Raw genomic sequence first — 27,038 nt, forward strand, 5'->3', positions numbered from 1 at the left:
ATTAATGACATGGCATTTGATTGATATTCCTCGCGTTAAACAAGCATTGTAATTAATGCTTTCCAAAGAAAAAAAATCAGAACATTTAATAAGATAAAACTAATTAACCAGTTTTTGTACTAAAATGTAAGATTCCAAATATTATTCATTCTCTTATTTTTTGTGATTGATTCTATATGGAACTAACAAAGTAAAACTGAGGGAAGTATATTTTTATAAAAAAAAAAAAAAATGAGGGTTCTATGTAGTGTTAGTCTGTTAGAGAACCATTAGCCAATAATGATTGGAAAACTCGACCAATATATAATCTAATGTAGAAAAGAATTATATGGGACACCTCATTTAGAATACAAGCTACTTAATTATAAAAATAATATTTCCTCCATTTTTTAAGTTGACATCGTTTGTCTTTTACACTATTTACACAACACGCTTTGACTTGCTTTTGTAGTTTATAGATACGATAAAACATATTTACGTGGAATCTTGTTTGAATCGTTTCAATGTATATTTTATTAATGTCTATTTTTTATAATTTTAAAATGTTGATAATTAGAGATATTAATCGTTAAAAACATGCGTTGGCAACTTGGCAAGTGTGATAATAGAAATATGTCAACCAAAAAGACAAAGTGAAAGTAATAGAAAGCTACTCCATATCTTAAAAGTCTGCTAAATTAATGATAAAATTTCTCTTGTCTATTACTCCAAATGTCCAATGTGTTGTCCTAGCTACCTTTATATTGTTAAAATTGGAATAATGTGTATAACAAATCACAATTAAGATTAACCAATTTATAATACTCTGCTTTTCTCTCATATTTATATTACACAATATAAACACGCTTTAGTCTTTATACTTTGGAGCCCTATTTGTGCTAGCTTTTTCCAAATCTTTTTTGAAAGAAATAAAAAAAAAAAAAAATTATAAATGCAATAAGGTCTTGTTTGGTTCACCTTATTTTTGCTTTTTTGATTTGGTCTGGTCTATATGATCTTATCTGATCTGATCTGATTTGAATGACAGATTTGACCAAACTTTGACCTTAAATATATGACAATCTATACGGAAAAAATATATCAAGTGGGGTCTTGTTAGATTCGTAATAATGTGTATTTTATTAATGTGATTTTCATAATTTTTTTCTTTACGAAATTAAAGATATTTAACGATAAAAAACTGCACATAAAACGATGATCTAATCTAAATTTATTTTTTCTGATCTGATCTGAACTTATTTTTTCTGAAATAAGTAAAAATAAAGTGAACTAAACAAGGCCCTTACTCATTCTAATCAATGCAATATTCTATCTAAAAGCTGCAACCATCAAATTTAGGCAAAAGCTTATCCAATTTAACCAGTTATGGAATGTAACAGAAAGTAAAGACTCAAATGTGTAAGTTTGGTTTGTCTAAAAGGCTAATCTTCAGTTTTTTTAGCAACTCTTGGTTGCATCTTGCATGGTCTAAATTCTCGACCCAAAAGTAAACAAGTGCCCTACATTTTAAGAGTTCATGTGGTGATGAGTGTGATAAAAATCTAAAAAAAGTACTAAAGTAATTTATAATAATAGATAGAGAAAATTCATGTGCAAATAAAAAAATATATTACAATGTACTCCTTCTGTCCTTTTACAAGTATTAACAGAGTCTCATTTCTCTTTATTATGTGAGTAATAAATGTTAGAAATGAAACTCTAATAAAAAGATGGAAGGAATAGTATTTAAAGAACAAATAAAATATTATGAGACCTTTTAAAAATGGTCGCAAAATTAAAACTTTAAAATCCTTTCAAGACACATAGTAGGAAGTTATTATTGCTACTTTGCCAGACTAGGTTTCTACAAATATGTGCATGTGCCCATATCTCTTGGTGGCTTCAATAATGTACCTCTTTGTTAGCTAATTTCCATAATAGTTTTACATAATACTCCCTCCTCAGCCCGTCCCCCTATTTTTGACCCACAGTGAATATTCACTTTATTAATTTTTAGTTGTGTAAATTTGATGAAAGAGAATAATAGTAGGTCCAAAATATTGTTTGTGAGAGAAAAATAATGGTCCTATTGTACTATATATGATTTGGAGCAAAATAAAAGGGACATCCCAATAAAGAAAGTGGAGCAAAAATTAAGGGACAGAGGGAGTAGTATGAATCCTCTTACATACTGAGTTACTAAACAAAATTATAATTGTATATCAAATTTTATATCCTCTTAATACTAACTATATTTAGAAAAAATAAATCAATGTACTGTTCTTTGATTGAATTCACCAAAAATAATTAAAAATTCCAGACAAATCAAAAAACGTAATGCGCGTTGATGAATTCTTGTTGAACATAATCCATGGACCATGAGCCATAAAGCCCATGAACTCTCAAACTAGTTATAGGATGTTGTTGTGCCCAACTTGTTTTTTAAGGCCCACTGACTGGTACACTTTCCTGGATCTGCCTAAACGGCCAAACCCAAGTATGCAACTTCATAATATTGATCCGAATCCAAATATAGTCGGAGCTAAGCTCCGGTAAACCGGATGAACGTCCTTAAAAAAACTTCATAATATTGATTAGTGTGGCAAGTTGGCAACTAGCAAGTCATAATTAAGGGGTCATTTGGTTCACTAAGCTGAAATGAATTGATATATATAAGTGCATATTTTTTCCATTTATTTTGAGATGTTGATTTAATGTTTTTATGTAACTTATGATGTTTATTTAACGAAAATTATTAAGTGGTGTCGGTTACTTATTAGAAAACAATAGTCAATACTCCGTATGTTACTATTAGGTATGTCTAGATTAAAATAAACCTATAGGTGTGGATGTTTAAAGAGTATTCTTTGAAGAATCAACAGGGTGAGCATTTGTAAATAAATCGTACTCTTTTTAGATCGATAACGAAAGAATTTTCCGAGTACATCCGCTTAAATTTTTCAAGTGGTGTTGTCATCATAGACATAGATATGAAAAAATATTTTGAAGCAATAATACCAATATTTATACTTTATTTTGAATTATGGTACTTATATGATCAATTTTAACTTTTGTCGGTTATATATATATATAGACATAAAGAAAAGCACTACCATTCATTAAATAAAAGTCATTTAGAATGGTAGTCTTAATACATCATTTTGATGTATGTATATATATATATATATATATATATATATATATATATATATATATATATATATATATATATATATATATATATATATATATATATATATATATTTTTGAAACATGTATATATCTATATTTTTTTAAAAAATAAAAAATGTATATTTTTGAAAAAAAATAAAATAAAATATTTATGATTAAACTTATTAATTCTTAAGTTGGTAAGTTGACAAACGTGTTGAATAAGAATATAAAATATGAAGTAAAAGAAATAATTTTTATTTTGAATCTCTATTTACGCTGTACACTTGTACATAAAATGAGTTATTGATTAGCTTGCTGACAAGAATAATCACCATAATTTTGTACTATATATGGTTGATGATGGCTTCATTACAATCATCGTATTGATTATAGAATATTCTCATAAGGTTTGATTCTTTCAATCTTTCTTGACGACTTTGTTTATTAGCTAGAATTGACCTTGGGTTAGGGCGTTAGGCTAATTTGAGTTGGTCAATGTAACAGAAGCATTTTTTGCAAGAAAAATTATATAATTTGAAACCAATTCATAAATTGAGGTATGATCAAAACCTTACACGTTTTTGACCATCTAAGTTCTAGATATACTTCGTATAGCATTAGTTCTATTTATAACACACTATTAGTAATGGTTCGTTGCTTTTTTTTTTAAAAAAAAAAATTTAATTTTTTTTATTTTATATATTATTATTAAAATAAAATGGTAGATTTATCAATTTTGAAATGCAATTGATTCCCAATATGACACTATGTACAACAAACCACAAATACATTTAAGGACAAGACACAACAAGACAATAGTAGGAAAAAAAATATCATACTTAGGTCAGTTCTTTTGATTCACAAACAAAAGAACTGACCTAAGTATGATATTTCGGTCCACAAACAAGGTCTAGAGATTCTATATTAAAACAAATTAGCAATAGTAATAAGAATAACTCCTCGACCGGTCTACCTTATAAAGTAGAACTATTTCTTATCTTTCTCCAATATACACACTCATAAATGGGTTTACAATGAGTTTCAACAATGGTGTAAACTACTCCATAGTAAATAATTATAGAGCTATTCGTTCTCTCAATCATCGAGCAATTATAAATTTCAAGCAACATTGATTAAGACGTATGATTATATCATAAGGAGTACTTCATACTTAATCTAAAATAAATGTACTCCAACCATTTATCTATAACATAGTCTTTCTCTTCTGACATTAATCTGAATTAGACGTGCTACTTACCCTTACATTAATCTGTTGACAAAAACACCCTCTCTAATTAAACTCCCCAAAACCCAATTAATTGTTTAACATATTAAACCAAGTAAATAACCTAACCATTAAATAAAAATATAAAAAATGCACGTACTTAACCCAAAAACCACCCTTCTTTTTTAGCCGATTCCCTCTCTTTCGTCTCTCTCTCTTCTCCTTTACTTGCACACTTGTTTTTTTAGCCTTCTCCACATTTTGACTACCTACTCATCATTTTCTCAAACTGTTTTTTTTTTTTTTCAATCAACAAAAATGCATGCAAAAACAGACTCCGACATAACAAGCTTACCGGAGTCATCTCCCATGAGATCGCCTCCGCGTAGGGGTGGTTCTGGGCACGGGCAAGTGTACTACGTACAAAGTCCATCAAGGGATTCAACATCTCACGATGGAGAAAAGACTACAAACTCCTTTCACTCCACCCCAGTCATAAGCCCAATGGGCTCACCACCCCATTCTCATTCCAACTCATCTTTGGGCCCACATTCTCGGGAGTCCTCCTCGACCCGTTACTCCGGGTCGGCTAAGCCCAAGGGCGGAAAAGGTCGTAGTAGTCGTGGAGGCCGACATAATCACCACGATCAACGACACCCGTTCGATGCGATTGAAGAAGAGGGGCTTCTTGCCGGAGAAGATGATGATGGAGAAAGAAGTATACCTAGACGTTGTTGGTATTTTATATGGTTCGTTGTTGCGTTTTTTTTGCTAATGTCTTTCTTTTCATTGGTTTTGTGGGGTGCTAGTCGCAATCAAAAGCCCGTTATTACTATGAAGGTATTAATCATCGATCTTATTCGTTACCTAACTCTCGTTAAATTATTACATGTACTCCCTTCGTCTTAATTTAATTGTTCGCTTGAATTTCAACTCAATACTTCATAGTATTCCAAAAGTTAGCACGGATAGCCCGTGGCTTGGTGTGTAATCTGCATTTTCTGTGGATGTATAAAAAAAATTACAGTAAAAATATTGAAAGTTTAATCCTCCAATTAGGTTTCGACACATAAATTTAGGACAATAAATGAGGTAGGTCGTTTAAATATAACTCTAGATAGTGTGGGGATTCGACACATAAATCTAGTTGTGTAATGCCAATTGCCAAGTACAGTTTTAATTCAATCTGCCTATTTCGGGTTAGTTAATCAGGAACGGGTCAGTTTCGCTAAGTCTACATACTATGGAGTACGGCGTAGTTTGTAATTAAATGTGAAATGTTGCAGAGTATAAAGTTCGAGCAATTTGACATACAAGCAGGACAAGATAATACAGGAGTACCAACAGGAATAGCAACTGTAAATGTAACGGTGAAAATGAGGTACAGAAATAAAGGCACATTTTTTGGAGTACATGTAACCTCGACTCCTCTTGATCTTTCCTTTGAGGAACTCAATTTAGCAACTGGAACGGTATTATTCTTTTCTTTCTTTTTTTTTTTCTTCTCAATTTCATCAATTTCTCCGCCCTTATAATTCCAAAATTGTGCGTGTGTTTATGATTTTGTGAGTATTTTCTTTTTTTGGTACGCCAATCAAGGGTGTGTGTTTCTATGTGTACATTTTTTTTTGGACAGGTTTTATGTCGACTATGTGTATGTTTTTGGCCTTATGTGAACATATATACAAAGCTTATAAATTCACAAATCTAAAGATAAAATATTAAATATTAAAAATATTTGTTTGGTATTGTTTCTGTTTTTTCTAGTTGCCGTGTTGAGTTGGTGTTACTGAGATTGTCATTTGTGAATGCACCATAATGAGGCCAATGATGAAGGTACAATTTGATTTTAGTTTATGGAATTTGACTAATAAAAAAAGTTGCTAAATGTTTAAACGTTTATATAGATGATAAAAAGTGTTTAAAGACACTTGTATAACTATAGGCAATAAACAAGATACTCAAATTAGTCTAAACGACATTAATATGTACTCACTTCACATCATGTGCGGAATTTTGTGAGAGAGAAGGAACAAGTAGAGCAATGCAAAATGATCATAATGACTCGTCTTATACATATATAGCATAGCAATTAGCACAAATAAATGCACAATAGAAGACCAAGTGTTTATAGTATATGCTTCCTTGCACGTCAGACGTCAATTAATCTTCATTTTCAGCCACGAAAACTGATGTTAGACATTTAAATGCCCAAAACTCCAAATACTAAATGCCAATTTGTTTGTATAGCATGAATATCGCTGTGTATATATTTGCAAGTGTTTTATTCCAGGGTTTAATTAGTCTCTGTCAAATCTAGATCATCATAATAAAATATACTTGTATATTTCAGGAAGCTTCCTTTGTCAAAATTGTTTAGCTCATCTTGTGCCTTAATAAAAGGACTAGGTCTACTATGTCTACATATCAAATTATGAAATTTATTCAATATTGTCCTGCCAAATAAATAAGGATAAAAAGGGACCTTTATTAATATGTGATCGGGCCTAGTCACCTAGTAAGATGTTCATAACTTATCACAACTTACCCCTTTTAATTTTGCAACGTACATGCATCTTGATTTCTATACAATGAACATTAGTGCTTATTACGATCCAAGTGTGTCTTATACGAGTGTACTTGTACATTTAGGTGTATAATAGATGCGCGATTTTATTGATTAACCTAACCGTGAAATTTGTTTTGAATGCATGCAGATGGAATATTTCTATCAGAGGAGGACGAGTCAAAGACAGATAACAGTGCAATTGAAGGGAGACAGTGTCCCTCTATATGGGGGAGGGTACAGCATAAGCAACAATAATAAAGGAGTAGTAATATCGCCAGTTCCATTAACCCTAAACTTTAGGGTCAGATCAAGAGCATACGTCTTAGGGAAATTGGTAAAGCCAAAGTTTTACAAGGCAATTAAATGTATTGTGGTTATGAATCCAAAGAAGATGAACGTGGCCATGTCTCTCAAAAATAACTGCACTTACACATAGATTTAGATTAGATACGTCGGTCCAAACCCTTAATTTATTTGGTCTGACTTAATGTATCACATTACAATAAATAGTACAGTAGTTATAATACTTGTAGTATGATTTTTGTTTAATTAATTATCAAGCAAGTTGTTTTGTGCTGTGTTGTATGTCATTAATGCCTTAATTACAAAGTACCATGCACTAGTCCTCTACCTCTATGCTCTATCTTATGATCGAGGACCTTAAACCCTTAACTAAGGGGTTGGAGGATGGAGTAGCTAACTAGCTATCACTAATTTACTACGGAGTACTTTTTTGTCCTCGCTCAAATCTATCTATTTTCAAAGAGTTGCATATGTAGTACCTACAACATTCACGCAACATTACAGACCAAATAGTCAGATCTCTTGCAGGTTGTATTTGATAGCTCTTGACTAAAATGTAACAAAACATTAAAAATAGTCACATACTTAAACCAAACTCATTCATTCTCGAGACTTTATAAATCTATTGGTAGTTCTTTTGCGGGTTCAAAACAACTTATACATGACCCATGCATTCACATTAATTTTGAGATTTCCTCAAAAAAAATAAAGAAAATAAAAAAAAATTGAGAAAATTTCTTGAATTTGGTCTGAAATCGTAGATTATAGCCTTTAATTTTGAACAAATTGCACCTTTTTTTATCCTGAAAAGGAATGAGGTTAGGGTACCTCCTATAGACCCTACGACACCCTGAGATGCCACTTGGTGGTTAAAACCATCAACTTTACCTTTAAAATGTTAATTTTTAGTCAATTATCCCTTCATTAACTTATGTGGCTGACTAGTGATCATAATATGGTTCCAAATAACATCATATAACCCCGAGATGCGTCCCCAATCATATCGTGATTTTTCAATATAGGGTCCTAAAATCTCTAAAAATGGTTTGATTTCGTGTATTATATAGCCTTGAATTGGAATCTAAATAACATTTTTGGACTTGGTAACATTATGCAACGAGGTGCTTCATGTGGTTCCAAAAGAGCCCCAAGAAGGCCTATTTAGTGCCTTAATCCACCCTTGTGTTTCCGAAAGAGCCCCAGGAGGGCAAGCTAAGATGCTAATATGCTATGCTCAAAGGCCTCAACAGGTATATTTAAAGGGCGAGGTGTTCTCATGTCTTTTACTTGTGCACATGCCTCTATCAAACCAGTTAATAACATGTACGAAGTACTACATTTTTAAATCATGAAAAGCCATGTAGAAGCCAGACTTATGCATAATGCTTCATGTATAATAATGGACTAAAGAAGATGTTGGGCCCAATATTAGCTGGACGATTTCCAAGCAAAATAAAATACAGTGTTTCTGACCCATTTTGTCCACAAATGGGCTTGTACAGTAGTTGTGGTTATTAGAGCAGACTCAGTGTAGTACTCAAAATATGGCACAAGTGTCACAAACAACAAAGTATTGAAAATTTCCAGTAAAATAAAAGGTCCTACATATAATAAGGAGTATAAAAATTAAGGCCACCAAAAGTGAACCAAAATCTGAAGGTCTTACTATCTCAGCATTTGCCACGTACGTAATTATAAGCTGCTTCAACAGAATTGTGAAGGATATAACCATCCTTTGGCTTGTCCTGATTATGTGATCTGATTTACCATAAAAGCTTAAAAAAGCAATTTAAATTAATTTGGTTTTGATTACACATAATCGTAAGTCTGCATATAAAGAGGAAAGTCTCATATTTATGTAGTACATGGTAACGCAATTTCCATCCCCATTCGATTATTGGTTTTAAAGTTTACAAAGAACATGATCAATATAATTGAGCATATATGTAATTGAGTTTATATAATTACAAAGTGACTTCTTTTCTCAACTTCAGTTTTCATTACCATATTTACAAACCAAATCAACACTATATATAAACTAGTCACAGTAATCCAGCTAAGTGACATGCGAATATGCGATTGTTAAATACTGATCCATTATTATTCCACAAAGAAGCAGCTTGTTAACCTTTGTCTAATAGCAGATGAATCTTGACATTTAGATAGCAATTTTTGTCCATAGATGTGTAATAAGAAAGTCAGCTCTAATGAAATAGACAATGTGTTTCTCAACACACAAGCACAACAAAATAAAAAAAATAAAAAAAAATAAAAATAAAAATAAAAAGAAGACGATATGATATTGGTTTATATTGTAAATGGTCCTCAAATATACAACAAGTGTCAATATGTCCGAGTGGTTAAGGAGACAGACTTGAAATCTGTTGGGCTTCGCCCGCGCAGGTTCGAACCCTGCTGTTGACGTTTATATTTTTTGGCAACAATCATTTTCCTATATCCCAAAATAATAATTAGCACTTTGATTTACATTTATCATCATAAAATTTAGAATATTAATTAGTCTAGTTTTACAATTTAAGTGAAAAAGAAATTTGACCAAAAATTGTCTCCACATATATAATAAACAATATTGTTTCAATAGATAGATTTTTTTTTTGGACGGGATTCAATAGATAGATTTTATTTGAACTCTTCTCAATGATTTCAATCAAAAATATTGGGTTTTGAAAATCTAAATTGATGCTTAAAAGATCAAATGATGGGTAGAAGATGCATATAACTTGAGACAAAATGAGTACATGTAACAAATAATATTGATTCGAGCTAGTATAATCGTTTAGAATAATTAGAATAAATGAACAATTGTTTGGCTAGTCCGTTGGTATTACATACGGAGTACAAAGATCTACCTAAATAAATTTCACTTTTCTCCCTTAGACAGTTGATATTGAAAAACCAATTTCAATAATTCCTTACCTTGCTAAAATAAAGTACTCCATATACCATTATCCCATGTTCATTGCATTTGGGGAGTAATGCTGAAAAAATGATCAAAAATTGATGAAACAATTAACTTCCTGACGAAATATTCCCAAAAAAAATGAGATAATTTATTGATTAAGCAACCCCTTGTCTTGTTATCCAATTACAAGAATTTGAAAAAAAAAAAAAAAAAAAAAAAAAAAAAAAAAAAAAAAAAAAAAACAGGGCAAGGTGAGAAGCAAAGAAAGAATAGTAGCAAGGGTTTTCTCAAATTTAAAAACATTAATCGCATGAGAAATGGACTTTAACCCTCGAAGTTGCGGCGTTGGGACCCACTCTTCAAGTTGACTCAAACTAGTTACGGAGTAGTTTTCTTAATCAAACTGCTGCCCAACTGATTCTGTCAATTTCTGACCTCATTTCTCAGCTTTCACCAACATTCATTATTATATATTTTTTTTTCTTCTTTTAGTTTTATTTTCGTTTCTTTGAGAAAATTGGCATGCAGCTGTTTATGGACTATCGCATGCATTATCCTTTTCTTTAATTAGATTTTAAAGGGGTTGTAAGTTCCAACTTTGCAACTTGGAACACTTGCAAAATAATATTCCCTGTATTTTATAAGATTCTTAACCAATAACAGTCAAGTTTAAGGTGCCTTTGATCTCTTCCAATTTATAGTGTGTTCAACAAAATTAGAAACTGAAGGTATATTAACTAACACTGCAAAGGCTGCAATTTATAAAAGTTAACCTCTAAGTAAATACAGCAAAATGTTTGCACTTCATTACTTATTTGTTTGCCTCCATTTTTTTTTAGTCTGTCTACTCGTCTACGAGATCACACCTTTACTCTCACAACCACTGCACTTGATTCCACTACCTTCCTTCTCATCCATTCCTTCGAAGCAAAATTAAAGTAACATTATCTCTATGGAGCGAAAATAAAGTAATGAAATGAGTATAACATAAAATAGAACCATTTATGATGGAATAAGTCAACTTTCAATATTGCGTCAACTCAAGATTAGTAACTTAATAATTCCCCTTAACACTACTACGAGTAATTTTATTTTTTTTTTGTTCCTCCCATTATCCAAGTATACTATTGATGTCTACATCAATGAATAATACGATCAAAATAAAACACGCAGACAAATAGTACATGAATCAAAGTGGAACATTTATTAAAAGAACGGAAGAGATAAATAAATATTGAAAAAAAAAAAAAATCCTGTAACTCTGGATCTAATGTCTTTGCCCACACCTTAGAAGCTGGCATTTTAGGTACTAGTACGGAGTATATGCCAGGATGTATGTTCAGAGTATAGAATGATGATTGGGCGGCAATATGCTCTGTTGATTATATTATCAAAATCAAGCGTTATAATTAGAGTAGAGTTAGAGTTAGGGAGTAGGTTAGATGATTCCATTGACCAAATTCATTTTCTTTTATTGATTAGTGGTCTAAAATGAGGGTATCTCATTAATGTTTGTGGTTAATATGAAATAAATCTTCTTGGTTCATTGCTAAATTTATAATTTTCGATACAGAGTACTTGAATCAATGCATTGGTTTAGGTTATAAGTGTTGCACAGCCTTGTACTGGTCTTGGGCGGCATTACGTTGGTATGATTTGCTCCATACATTTGAAAATTATCTAATTAGTTAGTTAACGAGAGCATAATTTAATAGCATATTGTGCGGAAGTATTGTCATTTTGCTATTCTAAAACCGGAATATTATGATCCTTTTTACTTAATAAATCATGCTGGAAATAAAATGTTGTAATCTAATTATAATTCACGGAAAAAAAGGAGATACAAAATTTAAATTTTATTGAGGTATACAATAATTGTGAAACAAAAATAATCTTAAAATTAAATATCACATAATAATTTGTGAATAGTTGCTAAATTATGGGCTCAAACAGCCACAAAATTTTACAATATTAATAACATTATCCAAATAGTAGTCCACTTGTATTTTATTTTATACTCTTTCATGACTTTAGGACCTAGGGATGTGTAGACAACTAGAGCTTATTGTTGTTTACTGTATACAATTGTGGCAAGGAAGTTTTATTCAATGATCAAAGTCACATAGGAAAAGGGTGTATTCTTCAATTCATTTTGACCTTTTTAATATAAAATGAGATAAGTTGAAATAATTTCATTTAATTAATTTAAATAACTTAAACTAAGTTAGAAATAATATAGCGGCCTTCTAATTGATGAATTTGCCAATAATAATAAGTGCCTAGGTGGAAATCATAAACTTATCTGTCACCAGTTGCCACCACTCAATGAACCTACGGAGTATGATTATTCGATATACTATAACATATTATTTTATTTCATATATTTATTCATAAACAACACACAATTAAGACAGATATTTTGGAATGAGCAAATATAGAAACACTGAATTATACAGAAGTGCTGCTTATTTGGTACAACATAGAGTTTCATCTTGTTAAAAAAATGTTGAAAGGGTAAGAAAATTGGGCAGAATCATGTGAGAGAACTCAAAATTGAAAGTTAGAAGCATGTGATGGTGTCACAAATTGCAGAATTAACCGTGTATGATGCTTTAGAAGTCCATTTCTCACATGAGAGACCCACTTAAATTGGTAATTAAGCCGTCCACATCCCTAAGATTTTTATACCACTAACACTAACTCTTATAGTCGTATAGTCCTACAATTCCGAATTGTTATTTATACATAGCGTTGACAATGATACCTTGGTCTAGCATAAAGATTATATAATGCATGAGCTCTATATACAATTATTTTAATAAACAATATGTATATTTCGTACTAAATAGTAGGCATGAGTGTAAGGCCTTTTCATATAAAGTACTCTGTATATGAACTTACTTATACTTATTTTTCAGACCAACGTATGTTTAGGGTTACTTAGCTTTGATTTCCTTTGCACAATCAAATGTTAATGATACAATATAAAAATTGTATTCTTTACATAAACCATAAGCGTGATTTAGAGATGTTCTAACTTAACTTCTTTCGATCTAACAGTTATATTCTTCCGCAATATCAAATTGTGGATAGCACGGTATAAATCTATATATGAATTCCTTTATGATAATGTTATTCATGTGATTTAAAAGAAGTGTACGTGCTATTTCTAAACACCTTTCAACGGTTGATTTCTTTTACAAAATCAAAACACGGATGGTGCTATTACAGCTATACTCCGTATAAAGCTATAAATTCCTTTGTGTAAACTATTCACGTGATTAAAAAAAAAAACTTGCTCTAACACATTCCAAATAGTTACATTTTGTTGTAATATCAAAATTAATTCCTTTATATAAACAATTCATGTGTTTAGTAGATAAGTGATTCCTAATAGTTTATATATCAATTTCCTTACATAAATTCACATGTTTTAAAAGATGTACTTTAACAACTTTCCGAATATTTTATAATCCATGCCTTAGGTAAGTAACAATGATGAAATTTTAATGGCAATTTGAACCCAAAAGTAATAGTTTGTGTGAATTAATAAATAAATAAAGACTCTGTATTTATTTATGATTACTACTTCTCAAAAGACTTAAATTTGGGATTGTCGTTGATGATCTTAGTATACCCTACGCAAATCTACCAAGAAGAATTGAATAAACCATTGAGTCCGAGTGGTTACCAAACCATCTAGAAAACTTTATACAACATATAGTTGCTTGAACCACAATACTAATACTTCCTTTAGCTTAAATCTGACAAATGGGACAAATATTATTAGTTTTAATATCAATTCAGCTATGATTTTCAAATCTTATTCTATACTAATAAAATAATAATTTTAACCACGAGATTCTTATGTCTAACCAATCATTAATATAAATAGCTAATTACAATCATTGAAATCTTGATTTCATGGGACTATATATTAATTAACTTTTATGTGACAATATTTCACATTTTAAGTGGTATTTATATAAATTATCTTTAATAATAAGAAAATCGTCGGTCGTTATGAAAAAGATTAGAGGCTGATTGCGACAGTGAAGGGGTGAAGTGAAGGTGTGGAGAAGGTGATCGCTATTCGCAAAGCATGAGCCACGAGCTAGATCATGACCTTGACAATTCATCTTACTTAATTATTATACCATTTTTTAAATATGGAGTATATATTTCACTATTTATGAATAGCAAGCTATTCACAGTTGGTTTTGGCTCATTATTCATTTCTATACTTGTCCATTTCACAAATACAACTGTATCTATCAAGTCAAACTTGGGTTTAGCTAATCAAAATCTTGAGTTTTGGAATAACAATCTTTTGAGATTATCTATTGTTTTACTTTGACATTAAACTATTATTATATAAAAATAATCAAATATATATCGATGTATGAATGAATATATTTTACTGATATCACTATTTATAAACGTGCTAATGATCGATGTTATTTTTGCTCAAGTATAAAAGTGAAAATTAAAAATATGAAAAAACACGAGGAAAAATGGTGGATGAAACTCTAATTTTCTTTTTTTCATTTAACTTGTGTACTGTACAATATAACAATGAATTATGAAAGAATTAGTTGCCATACGATCAAATAAAAAAAACATGATCGAAGGGCTCATGCTCTAACAAAATATTAAACCTAAAAAAAAAAGTCCTAAAATGTTGACTAAAACAAAATTATCTAACGATAATCCAATCATTGGAATCACCCCAATTGGGTACCCGATCAGAAACCAATTGCTCTTCCAATTGACGTGAAACAGGACTCCAAGTTGGGCACCAAGATTCCTCAGAAAATCCAAATGAAGAAACCGATTCCGAACCCGAACCCCATTGCCAATCCGGGAACTCAAATGGGCACCTAGGAGACACCGTGGGCCGTTGATCTTCCTCTTTTAACCCGGAAACAAATGGATGATCCAACAACATCTGAGCCGTCCATCTCTCATTGGGATTTTTAATAAAACACTTTTCAATAAAATCTCTTCCTTCAGAGCATACATTCCCGGGAATCTTGGGTGATTCCCCGCCAATCGCAATCCGGTAAAGCAAAGCGCTGACGTCACTTTCCGGCGAAATCTCCCACGCCGGTTTACCCGTTACCATCTCAACAACAGCACACCCAAGCGCCCAAACATCCGCCGGCGACTCAACCTTCCCGCCGGCGACAATTTCCGGCGACATGTAAAGTGGTGTTCCGCGTAATTGATTACCCCCAACTTCATTAGAAACCTTCTTTGCTAATCCGAAATCTGCAATTTTCGCGGTACCATCTTCGAAAACAAGGATATTCTGAAGCTTTATATCACAATGAACAATTCCGCTTTCATGAAGATGACTCAATCCCTTCAAGATTGATTTAGTGTAGTTTTTAACTTCGGAGAAGTCGAATTTTCCACCGGAAAGTTTTAGCTGATCAGCTAAACTTCCTTTACTAGCGTACTCTAAGAAAAGGTTGTAGTATTGGGTACCACTCTCAAGACTTAAAGAATCACCCAAACATCGAATGATGTTTGGGTGATTGATAATACTCAATTCGGAAAGAATTTCTTTCTCGCTTTTTAGCGAGAAAGAATTCGAAACTTGAGCCGATTTAACGACGTATTGGGTTGAATTTGATTTGGGTATTGCTAAATTCACTGTACCAAAACTTCCTCTTCCTATAATTTCACCTCTAACCCACTCCATTGAAATTTTCTTTATTTTTGTTTTATTAAAAAAAAAATTCACAAATTTTCTCTGTTTTATTGAGGCAAAGGAAAGAAAGTGGAGCATATATATAGGAAGGGTGGAGAGAGAAAATGGAGTTTGGTGTGAGTTGGGATATTAAATTAAAAAATTAAAAAGAAAAAAATGGTTAAATTAATTTGGAGAGGAGAATGATGCACGTGATAATCAAGGAAAAATCGGCGGACGGCACAAGCAGAAGCACAAGAGTAGTAGCGAGAGTAGAGAGGGGTAAAAAGGGAAAAAAAGAAACGTGGTTAACATGGTTAATGGTTATCACTTTACTCCTACTCTTTCTTCATGATTTATCACACGCCTTTCTATTTGTGGTTGTTATTGTGAAACGATGTGTGTATCTTTGCTATAGGTTTCAACCAACTTATCATCAATTCCTTTCAAGATTTCTCTGTTTTGTTTGATTCCTTTTCTAATTTACTAGTACTCTTTCTGAAAAGTGTGTATCTACTTCGAACCTTTTCTTATTTTTTATAAGGAAATATAATGTGCTTAATGTTAAATTCACATTGTGATGGTATAAATATGCCTGCTTACAAGTTAAATAAAAAGAATAAGCCTAAAATGCAAAATAAATTGGGCATGTGAAATCAATCAAAATATTTTCATACAAAGGAATAAACAAGGATTACAAAAACGTCAAAATTTAAAATCTTTGACACGCATGTCATTTATTCAGTGCAATTTAAGATTGGACGCATAATAAAATGAGATACCTACTAGTAATATGAAATGAATTAGACTATTTTGCTAAATTAAATTATATTTTTTTTTCCTTAAAAACTTATTGTACAAACTATTTGGCTCAATGAATTAATCTACAAGAGTATTTATTAGTGCTAAATTGTTGATTTTGTTTCAAAAGTAATATAAGTATATTTTAATATAATATCATACTACTAAATCGGGAACTTATTCTCTCTAATCTCATCTAAATTCCGTCAAAAAAATTCTATGCTTACGAATGTAGATTGAATTTGTTCCATAATTTATTGCACTAACTAATTGTAAGACTTATTTTCTTTTAGATGAAAAGAATGAGATATCAAATCAAGTTATACATTGTAGTCGTAAAAACTAATAATTGCAACTACTAATGATTAAGAATTACACGTATGAGTAAGTACAAAATAAAGTTGAAAATGGGCAAATTAATTGAACTTAAAGGTTACGTTGTGAAAGAATTCAAGTCAAATGAATGCATATTGAAGCAGCCTAGCGAATGATACACGAACTAGTATATTCAATTCTCTAGCAGACTATTTATTTGTTGTGCCTAATGCTCTGATTGGACGGTTGAATTTATGTTCTTAAACTTTTAAGTTATTAAGATGTCATCATAATCACTTTTCCCACTTACGTAACTTTACTTAATTTAGAGGTCAGGGTATTCAATTGAAGGTCACCAAAACTTTCACATCAAGCCAAACTTATCATAAAGATTCCTTTTATTATGTTGTGAAAAATGTAATAATCCTGGTTCATTTCTCCTACCCAATAAGAACAATGTACCACTTTGTTCGTAAATTTCAATCCTTCTTCTGTTTTTATAAGTATACAGCATGATATCAGGTCAATCGGGTCAGGTCTTGACATTTGGATCATTTTCAATTCCGGTCTATTACCCATATTGGCATATTTTGCCAGCCACCTAAAAATCGGTATGTGGCCACGTAAGCACTCACCGCCCACTTGACAAGATAGTTACGTGGGACGACACGTGACACCGGTTTGGGGATTTCTATAGATATCTAAGCATATTTCATTTCTATGATATGATTTTTTTAACCTAAACTCACATAAACCACCCTTTTTACTCGTATCATCCATTTTGCTAACTTTAGTATTAGAGCAATTATTCTCGGACAAACCTCAAGTGAAGCTAATTTATATTGATTGTGTAGGTATCCAATTAGACAATTAATAAACCATTACCAACCAAGATACAAGTGACCGGAGCACACCCAAAGCAATAAGTTTGCCTCAATAATCTGACATATTGGCTATAAATGATTATTAGCTAGCTCAATCCTTTACCCTCATATTTTAATTACAATTAATCTCACGACTCTTATCAACCTTTTCATCTATTAATTCTACTGAATTAAATTTGACATCCTTTTTATGGGACAAACAAAGAAAGATAAATTGGGTATAAAATATGATAAGGGAGAATCAAGTGCAATCCTATGCATTTGGACAAAAGGGCAAAAAAAGTGTGAAAGCAACGTCCGCGGCTATGGGAAAGCTTTAGAATCCAATTCTAAGTTGTAAGAGAACGTAAACGAGTCAGATTTGATCAACTGGGTCAATTCTAATTTGACGCGGTTTTTGGTATTTGTAGTATGAAAACTGAAAAACTTTGCTCTATTTTATTGTTTTTATATAATTCAATTGACTTTCCACTAGTTGACTCTGTTAAGTCGTATTAATTTTCTCTAATATTATGTTTAGTAACGTGTTATAGCAAAGTGTAAAATTAATGATAACGTAAGAAATTGGCAAAGTCTTTTAATGATATTAAAGTCAAAGGGTCTAGACTAAGAACTTGAATTTGTACTGTGACATAAGTCACGTAACACGAGAAAATATTTTATTATTGAAAATTTCCTGATGTTGTTTATTAAATAAGTTAAATGGGTTAGCACATGCATTTATGTTCATTCCATATATTGTACAATCCATTTTTAGGTCAATCTTTTAGTTGAGCAATAATACTATTAACAAAAGTGATAGGTATATATGCATGAGACTTCATTTTTCTAAATAATTAGGAATGGAGATTCAACATTAAGTAGTATTTTCTAAATAGTATTCAACATTATTAAATTGTATTTTCTAAATAGTATAAGTGCATTTTATTCTGTTTTATAACTATAATTTTAACAATAATGATAAATGTCTATGTATTTAAATATTTAACAATCACTCAAACAACTTCAAAATCACATTAGTATATTTAGACCTTCAAGAACAATTGTAAGTTGTTGGTCTAATAAACATAAATCAATGAGTATCCCTAATTTTAGACTTGTCAAACATGTCAATCGGAGTCGATCAACCTAAAATAATTTAAGTTTGAATTATTTTTTACACTAATTTTAGTTGGCTTTCGAGACCTTCACTTAATTTATGCTTAGTTTGGCTGAAGTCGAGTTTACTAGTTTAGGTCAGGTTTTGGGTTAAGTTTATATTAATGTTATATTTAGCTAGTAAGGTCAAGTCATGTTAGCCTAGCTCAATTATGTTTGCATTGTGTCTTGATTGTTTTAATTTTTATTAGTGTATTATGACTTTATAATCGATCTACTATCCAAATCTCAATTTAGTTTTAATCAGGTTCACGCGATTATACTCATTGATTAAATCAATTTTAAAACTTACACAATCTCAACTTATTATTTTAGCAAAATGATAATTGATAAAAATGATCTGAATTCTCAATCACGAGTTCCATATGATACGAGTAACGCTATTCATACTCTCTTACGTAGTACAAAGCACAAAGTATAACTTGTAACACCCATATTATAATAGCTTAGCATTTTCATAGATGAGGATTTAGGAATGTTACATTAGTTTTCAGTACTAACTAGAGATTTAAATCTGGGAGTAAATTATGTCTCAAGTAAAGATGACAAGTGAAATCTTTATGTTGGTTAGGAAAGGAGGGTTAGAATTTAAAAAGAATACAAGAAAACCTCTGTTCCTAGGAGATATCATACAAGTTGGAAAATAAAAAAGGGAAAAATGATTGAAGCAAGTTGGAAGTTTTGGTAATTGGTCCGAATATAGCATATGCGGTATGGATCAACTCATAAGCACCAATAGCGAAGCCATGATCATACGGTATGGAGTAGCCTACACTAACTAGCTCGCATAAATATTTTGACAACTATACTAAAATAAAAATATTAATTGAGCATATTATTATATTAATTGATCATATTTTTATAAGGTGAATTATTTGAAAACTTTAATATTATGATACACATGACACAAACACACAAATTGAGGTTCGGATCTCAGTTTATTCGGAGTTTTATCAACCTATGAAGTTACTTCTAAGTTGCAAGAATAATGTAACAATTATACATAAATGGATGACAATCATATCATCATAAAATAATTAAATAATTACAAGTTGAAATTTGTGTTTCATAGCTGAATGTGCTATCATGTGAGAAATATCTTAACAAAGTCAGTGCATGACGGCAGGATTCTTTAAACATATAATAAAGTACCTCTTTGTAAAGGCTTATTGTAGAACCCTTCTAAATAAAAGCTAATAGCTAATTGCTAATTGCTAATTGCTAATTGCAGAACCCTTCTAAGAAAAAGGGGTGTGTTTCTTGTGTATTACAGTAGTAGCGTTAGTAGTGTAGTACGAGTAGTGTATATAGTTCAGCTGCTCAAAGCATGCCACTGAGCAAATGTTCTCATACAAAGCTAAATTTGGTCTAGTGATAAGATTATTGTCACCTTCCAACCTTGAGGTTAGGGGTTCAATCCCCACTAGTGACACTTTGAGGGTGGGGATCCCTTATCCTTCTCCCTCACTCTCAAAGTGTCTGACCCGCAAATACCGTACCAGAAAAATCTTGAGGATTGAGGTACAGTTAGAGTTTTTTTCCTTACCTTTAAAAAAAAATAAAACATAAAAAAACAAATATACTCGTGAACAAAGTTTTGCTAGTCTAGAATATGTTTGGTATAGTGTTTAAATGGTAGAAATAAATCGATTAAACATTTTCATTATCTAAATTCTCACCTTTTTTTGTCCGATATTTGCGGGTTAGACAATTGGATGGTGCAATTATTTTCACCGGGATCAAGTTTAGCTTGGTATTTTTCTACTGTCAATTAGTCACACCAAGCCTACACTAAAATTGTTTAGGGAAAATAAGTAACGAATACATATATAATATCATATGCTAATATTTTATCTTGAAAAAAAAATCTTACATTCATCATAAAGTTGTAACATTTTTTAGATAAATCTGAAAAATTTAATGTAGAGGTATTGAATTGAAATTGCAAATGGTTCTGTAACAAATCATTCCAAATTGAATGAATCATATATAAAGATCATTTTACAAATTAAATAAAGTATAATATAAACAATCCAGAGTATCATAATCGTAGCAATAATAGAGCTAAACTTGTTCAAATCAAACTACAATCCAGATCAAATTATACTAGTATACATTTTTCCTAAATTATTTTATATTCAATACATTGCCAAGTTTAATTTGTAAAAATTCTACTCAAAATAATACATCCATTTAATCATTTTCCACAATCATAAACTAAGGATTATCCTTAATCCTTAATAGCGGACGTATTTACTTCCTATGTTCTTATTTACTTATTTTTTTGGTGACTAGATGACTGTTTTTATAGTCGAGCAATGATTTTTATTTTGTAATATTCATGTGTTTACTTTAATAATATTTGGCGATTAATAAAATTACATGAAAAAATAGAGATAATAACTATTAATTAAAAATAATAATTGTATTATTCTGTAAAATTATTTAAAAACGGATGAAATATAGATAATTAGATACACAATTAAGAAGATATTGTGACCGCGGAAATAAACAAGGTTGTGACGGTAAGCAAGAAAGAGCGTGTGTGAAAGGTGTGGTTTGATTAGAAAGGAAATTGAAAAGCACTTATTAATTGTTCCCACAATTTCAGTGTTGTTAAGTTGCCGTTTGTCTTGGGTTTCGAGCTCACTTAATCGATTTTAGATCACCAGACATTCGGCGATACTCTGAATCTGAACCTCACAGACTGCGAACCAATGTTGGGCCCCATTGGGTTCGTTCATGTCCAATGGGCTTGTACATATTGGTCTTTACGCTTCACCGGTTCCCTTCGGTTGTTGTACTATACAAGAAAACTTAGCCTTGATATTTGAGAACCGAATGAAAATTGTACTTGTATAAGAAGTGTTCACTTCTACTCCGATATTTTATGGTGTTTATCCGAATGGTCAGCATAGAGTTCACTTATCTTTTACCATATCATTGCTAGGCTAAGGTCCGTTCTATTTACCTTATTTTCACTTATTTTAGGGTTAATAAGTTCTCTGATAAGAGTTAATAAGTTCAGAAAAAATAAGTTTAGATAAGTTATGATAAGGGTTAATCAGGGCTATTCAAGTATAAGGTATAACTAAAATAAGGAGTAAAATGCATTTTAGAGGATTCACCTTCCATGCTTTTCATCCATTGGGGACTCACCTTTCACTTTTCATCGTTTGGGGAATGCCGGTAGGTATTAAAAGTTTTCCGGTGAATTTTTTTTATTATTATTATTTTTTTAGTACAGCTAAATAAAAATAATGACACAAACTCCTCCTCCTACTAATAAAATAAAACACTGCTAATTAAAATAATCTAGGTTAGACTAAAGTCAAACAACTTGCAACTTGTAGTCCTATATTTTCTCAATCAATGATATGAGAAGTTACAAAATAAATCAAACTTGAGGTAAACTCATAAGCTTTGTACAATATAAGCTATGGTTTTTTTTTTTTTTTAAAAAAAAAATAAAATAAAATATTATTTGTTTTTAAAAATTCTCATTACTCATATACATTTTTCATTTTTATTTTTTTGCAGAAATTTTTAATGTTTTGGGGTTATCCAGTTACAATTTTAACATTTTGGGTTCGGTTGAATCTTTTAACATTTTGGGGTTTTCTTCTGCAATGTATTTTTTTGTAGAGTCAAGGACTATTGATTAATTTTATATTCATAATTTTATCTCTTTGACAGTTTTAATCAACAAATTTAGGGAGAATTTTTTTATTAAGTAACCGATTTTTTGAATTCTGGTGACCGATAATCCCCAAATGATGAAAAGTGAAAGGTGAGTCCCCAAACGAAGAAAAGTACGGAAGGTGAATCCCCAAAAATGCATTTTACTCCTAAAATAAGTTCTAATAAAGGATAATAAGTTCAGATAAGTTCAAATAAGTAAAAATCAGGTGAATAGAACACCCCCTAATTGATTATGATGATGTCATCTATGACAATATATTATAGTATGGATTTGTTAGATAATTAGTATGGTGTTTCTATCGGCACGTGCAATATATATATTTTTTGGGTGTTCCACCCGATTCACCTTTGGGCTAATTCGGATTTGGGATCAATTTTGAGTGATTAGGTTCCACTCCCCTCCCAATTGTTGTTGCGAGAAATCGAACACGTAATCTTCTCTACTAATTATAAGTAAAAGTAATACTAGAGGATTGTGCGCTATAGCTATTATGTCCGAAAAATATGTTATAAGAAGTATGTGTCCATAGTATGAACCACCAACAAAAATGTTCATGGGAATTGGGTACATTTACCCCCACTACGAATTTATTAACACTTCACCTCAGATGAAATATAGACATATCGTTGTTTAGTTAGTTCATAAGGGAGTGATTATATTCATTTCGGAATAGTATGAGGGTAAATACACTATTTAAAGAGTTTATGTGAATGAAATTGATAATGTACTTAAAAATGGAAATTTTCTTTGTTGATGGCAAGTGTAAAAGTATTTAGGTGGTTGGGCATATGGAAGAGAAAATCATCTGCTAATGGATCACCGTACTCATACAAAACAAATCAAATATTTTTTACTATCTCCGTTACATATTAATTGTAACTTTTATGTCTCATAAATAATACCCTAAAATTGCAATTAATGTGTAACGGAGATAGTAACAAATCTTTTTACGGTTTAAGCCCAATAATTCATCAAAGTCTAGGCCATAAAATTTATTCTAAAAAAAATTACGGTGTTTTGTGATCCTAATAGGGCGTGTTCGGCAAAATATAGCTGTGAAGGTAACTGTTAGTTGTAAAGGGAATTGTTAACTGTGTAAGTAGTTTTTAGCTGTCCACAAGCTGTTAGTAGTGAAGATAGATAATTTAGGTATGAGTGTTTGGCAAAGTAGCAATTGGCTAGCTGTTACATATAAAAATCAATATTTTATTTTTAAAACTATAGATTAAATTTTCAACAGGTACCTCAAAAGCTACCTTTAACTTTAAAAGCTAATATTTCCAACTTTTCATAAAAGCTACCTCTACCACTAAAAACTACCATAACCACTACTTTGCCAAACACTCACATTTTTTGTTAAGTAGTGGTTTGACCAAGTTAAACCACTAAAAACTACCTAAAAGCTACTCAAACGTTAGCACCGAACATAGTCTCAGTAAGCCTATCAAGGTTTGATGTAATATGGCCCTGATATCGGACAAAAAGAGGCCCATTCATCAATTCATGGTTGAGGGTAGGCCCAAGGGCCAGCCTTGTTGTAATAATACCAGTACTCCTTTGGAACAATATCACTGTAGGAACTTTAATATTCAAAGGGTGATTTGATTAAATGACTCGATTTTGTGACCCTTCACTCCAAGTAAATTGGTACTCGTATTAAATACTAATGTCTTGTTTTATAGACGATAATAGTCAAAAGGTGATGGACCAACAAATCTATATATATCTATCTATCTATCTATATCTATATCTATATCTATATCTATACTTCTATACTTAGTATTTAAAAACACAAACCAAAATTGACACATGTCATCATTCTTTCTCATCTTTCTTTATTCATTCTCCCTTCTTATGTTTTCAAAGAAATTCTCTCTTCATCTCCCCCTTTATTTCTCATTACTTTTATATTTTGTAATCTTTATTTTAATTCAATAACAAATTAAATTTCCTAAACCTTCTCCTCTTCTCATTATTCCATCTATCAATTCAATTTATTCACATTCATAATTCATTTCTTTAATTTGACCCCTTATCTTCCCCCTCTTCTTATATAAATACAAATTTTCAATAAAGATATTTTCACACTCATTAAGTTTCAAAAACTAAAAAAATTAGAGAAACGTCTCTCAAAATTCTATGTGAAATTTCTACAACAATGAGGATGATGATTGAAAAGGAAAATATTGAGGTGGCAAGAATACTATGGAAATTCCATAGGATGACATTTTTTGTGTGTCATGGGGATTTAATTTTGAAGATATTAAGCGCAATATAAGAGACATATATTGGTAAAGACTAAAGAAGAATATCATGCCTTCACATTTGATGTAAAAATTGTAAAATTATATTAAGTGTTTGGTATTTACAAAGTAGTTTTTTATACAAATTGTTGATTAATATATCATGCGATAGAGATATGATTTTACGATTTTAAGCCATTTTTTCTACAACTATTAGTCTATTACCACTAATTCATAAAATATTATAATATGTCAAAAGACGATAAACTAAATTCATTCAAATAATTTGTAAAGGGTTTTTTTTTTTTTTTTTTTGGTGACAAGATAATTTGTAAAGTTTCAAATAAATTTATAATTTAAGCATAACCCGTGCGTAGAACGGGTCCAATAGCTAGTTAACATAATACAAGTTCTTTGTAATATATCAATGTGCTACTTGGAATTTTAAGGGTTTTTGTTGTGGCTAATAGACTAAGTTTACGAAAGTAACCTGCAATTTTTTAATAAGTCATTCAAATTCAATTGGAGAAATTTGTTGCAATATTTATTTATTTTTAAAAAAAGCCTAATGAGACGGCTGTTACTTTTAGATTATAAATACTTATAATGTTGCATGAAAAATATTGAAAAATGATTGAAGGTTGGTTAGTCAACTTAGATTGTTGGGCAAGAAAATTCCCTTTCTGCTCTTGCTCTGACTAATGCCACGTCCATAACCTTGAGAATCTTCCATTTTGTTTGGTTTCATTTTGAAGAATGCCAAACTTGTAGTGTCAAAGCATCTAGCATACACCAAATAATCAAACTATAACATCGTTCTTTAAACTTTAAACCTTCCATTGCCTTCGTAAATTTTGGGTGTTTATATGTTTTTAACTTATTTGAAATTATCTTATTGAATCTAAACATACTATGTATATTTTTTTCTTAAACCTAATCAAACTTATTTGAACTTATTATGCCTTTTGTACTTATAATGCCTTATGAAATAAGTAAATATAAATAAGGTAAACAGAACAAATTCTTAATTTGTTATTAAAAATTGAAGCTCCATTTAATATTGGGTTAATATGTTTGAATTTATTATGGATAACTCATTTCAATAATTTCATGTGATTTTTGATATACTCTGAAACATTAGATAGTGAATTAAGATCAGATCACATAAATATTATAAATACATAATAATCAAGAGATCGAACACAATCATCATGATTCCGCAATATTTAAGATTACACAGAAACAAATAGATCTTACCCCTTCCTTTTTTTTTATTAGTTAGGTCATAAAGCCTTTTGATATTTATATTTGCCTTTTATCTTCCCTTAATTAATAGGTAAGGTCTCAATATTTATTTGTTATTCTCACTTACATTAATTTGTGACATCTTCAATGGATTTTTTTTTTCTTATTGTAATTTTAATGATGTATAAATGAGTATTTAATTTTCTCTTTTTTCCCATCCATCATTTCATATATAGATAGTGAGTAAAGAAATAGAAAATTAAAGAATATAGGTAATATTATTATTATTATTACTAGAAAATTTACCCGCAATTAGTGACGCACGTTACTCATAATTTCTTATATCACTTGTTACTTTTGTGTCCAAGTGATTTTACCTAAGATGCTTTTAAGTGGTTGGTAATCTGATTATGACCTTGATGTTCAATGTACTTTGACAAATTTGAGTCAAAAACTCTATGAGTAAAGTCACATGTAATCGCCTTTATTTATAAGATAACAAAGCACATAAATAAGTTACTCTGTCTATAAACAAACTAGAGTATTAACGTCTCGTTTCATAAATCATATCATATACTACTACAGTATTTTGTAATATGCTTCTATTAAGATACAAATTAGCCTACTCAGTACTTAAAGTATGTTTTTGATTATAGGTTAAAATTTAAAGCTTAACTCGTATAAAGTTTGACTTTAATGTCTTTAAATATATACTACCTCCGTTAAATATTATGTGCAACTTTGGGGTATTATTGTGAGATATAAAATATTTTAAAGTTACACATAACATTAAACAGAGGTAGTACTAAATTACTTGGATT

At 30.6% G+C, this 27,038-nt stretch overlaps 1 protein-coding gene, 1 non-coding gene and 1 pseudogene across 2 annotated transcripts; 2 read left to right on the forward strand and 1 right to left on the reverse strand.

Annotated features, from left to right (window-relative positions):
- The first annotated feature begins 4,364 nt into the window (after positions 1-4,364).
- On the forward strand, positions 4,365-7,523 carry LOC145563086 (uncharacterized). Its single transcript, XM_081623500.1, has 3 exons — positions 4,365-5,218; positions 5,665-5,850; positions 7,096-7,523. Exons 1-3 carry the CDS (start codon positions 4,697-4,699, stop codon positions 7,381-7,383), a joined length of 996 nt encoding a protein of 331 aa, XP_081479626.1. The 5' UTR covers positions 4,365-4,696; the 3' UTR covers positions 7,384-7,523.
- A 2,069-nt stretch (positions 7,524-9,592) lies between these two features.
- Positions 9,593-9,674, forward strand: TRNAS-UGA (transfer RNA serine (anticodon UGA)). Its single transcript has one exon. It is a non-coding gene; the product is annotated as a tRNA-Ser (tRNA).
- A 5,073-nt stretch (positions 9,675-14,747) lies between these two features.
- LOC145563087 (mitogen-activated protein kinase kinase kinase 20 pseudogene) lies at positions 14,748-16,171 on the reverse strand (annotated as a pseudogene).
- Between the last annotated feature and the right edge of the window lie 10,867 nt (positions 16,172-27,038).

The sequence above is a fragment of the Chenopodium album genome, chromosome 10 (assembly GCF_948465745.1).
Source record: "Chenopodium album chromosome 10, dcCheAlbu1.1, whole genome shotgun sequence".
NCBI lineage: Eukaryota > Viridiplantae > Streptophyta > Magnoliopsida > Caryophyllales > Amaranthaceae > Chenopodium > Chenopodium album.

Bases quoted from the DNA above. Each gene is read 5' to 3' on its own strand.
- LOC145563086 (XM_081623500.1), top strand. From the start codon at position 4,697: ATGCATGCAAAAACAGACTCCGACATAACAAGCTTACCGGAGTCATCT. The intron at 5,219-5,664 runs GTATTAATCATC...GAAATGTTGCAG, and splicing joins AGCCCGTTATTACTATGAAG to AGTATAAAGTTCGAGCAATT. The intron at 5,851-7,095 runs GTATTATTCTTT...GAATGCATGCAG, and splicing joins TCAATTTAGCAACTGGAACG to ATGGAATATTTCTATCAGAG.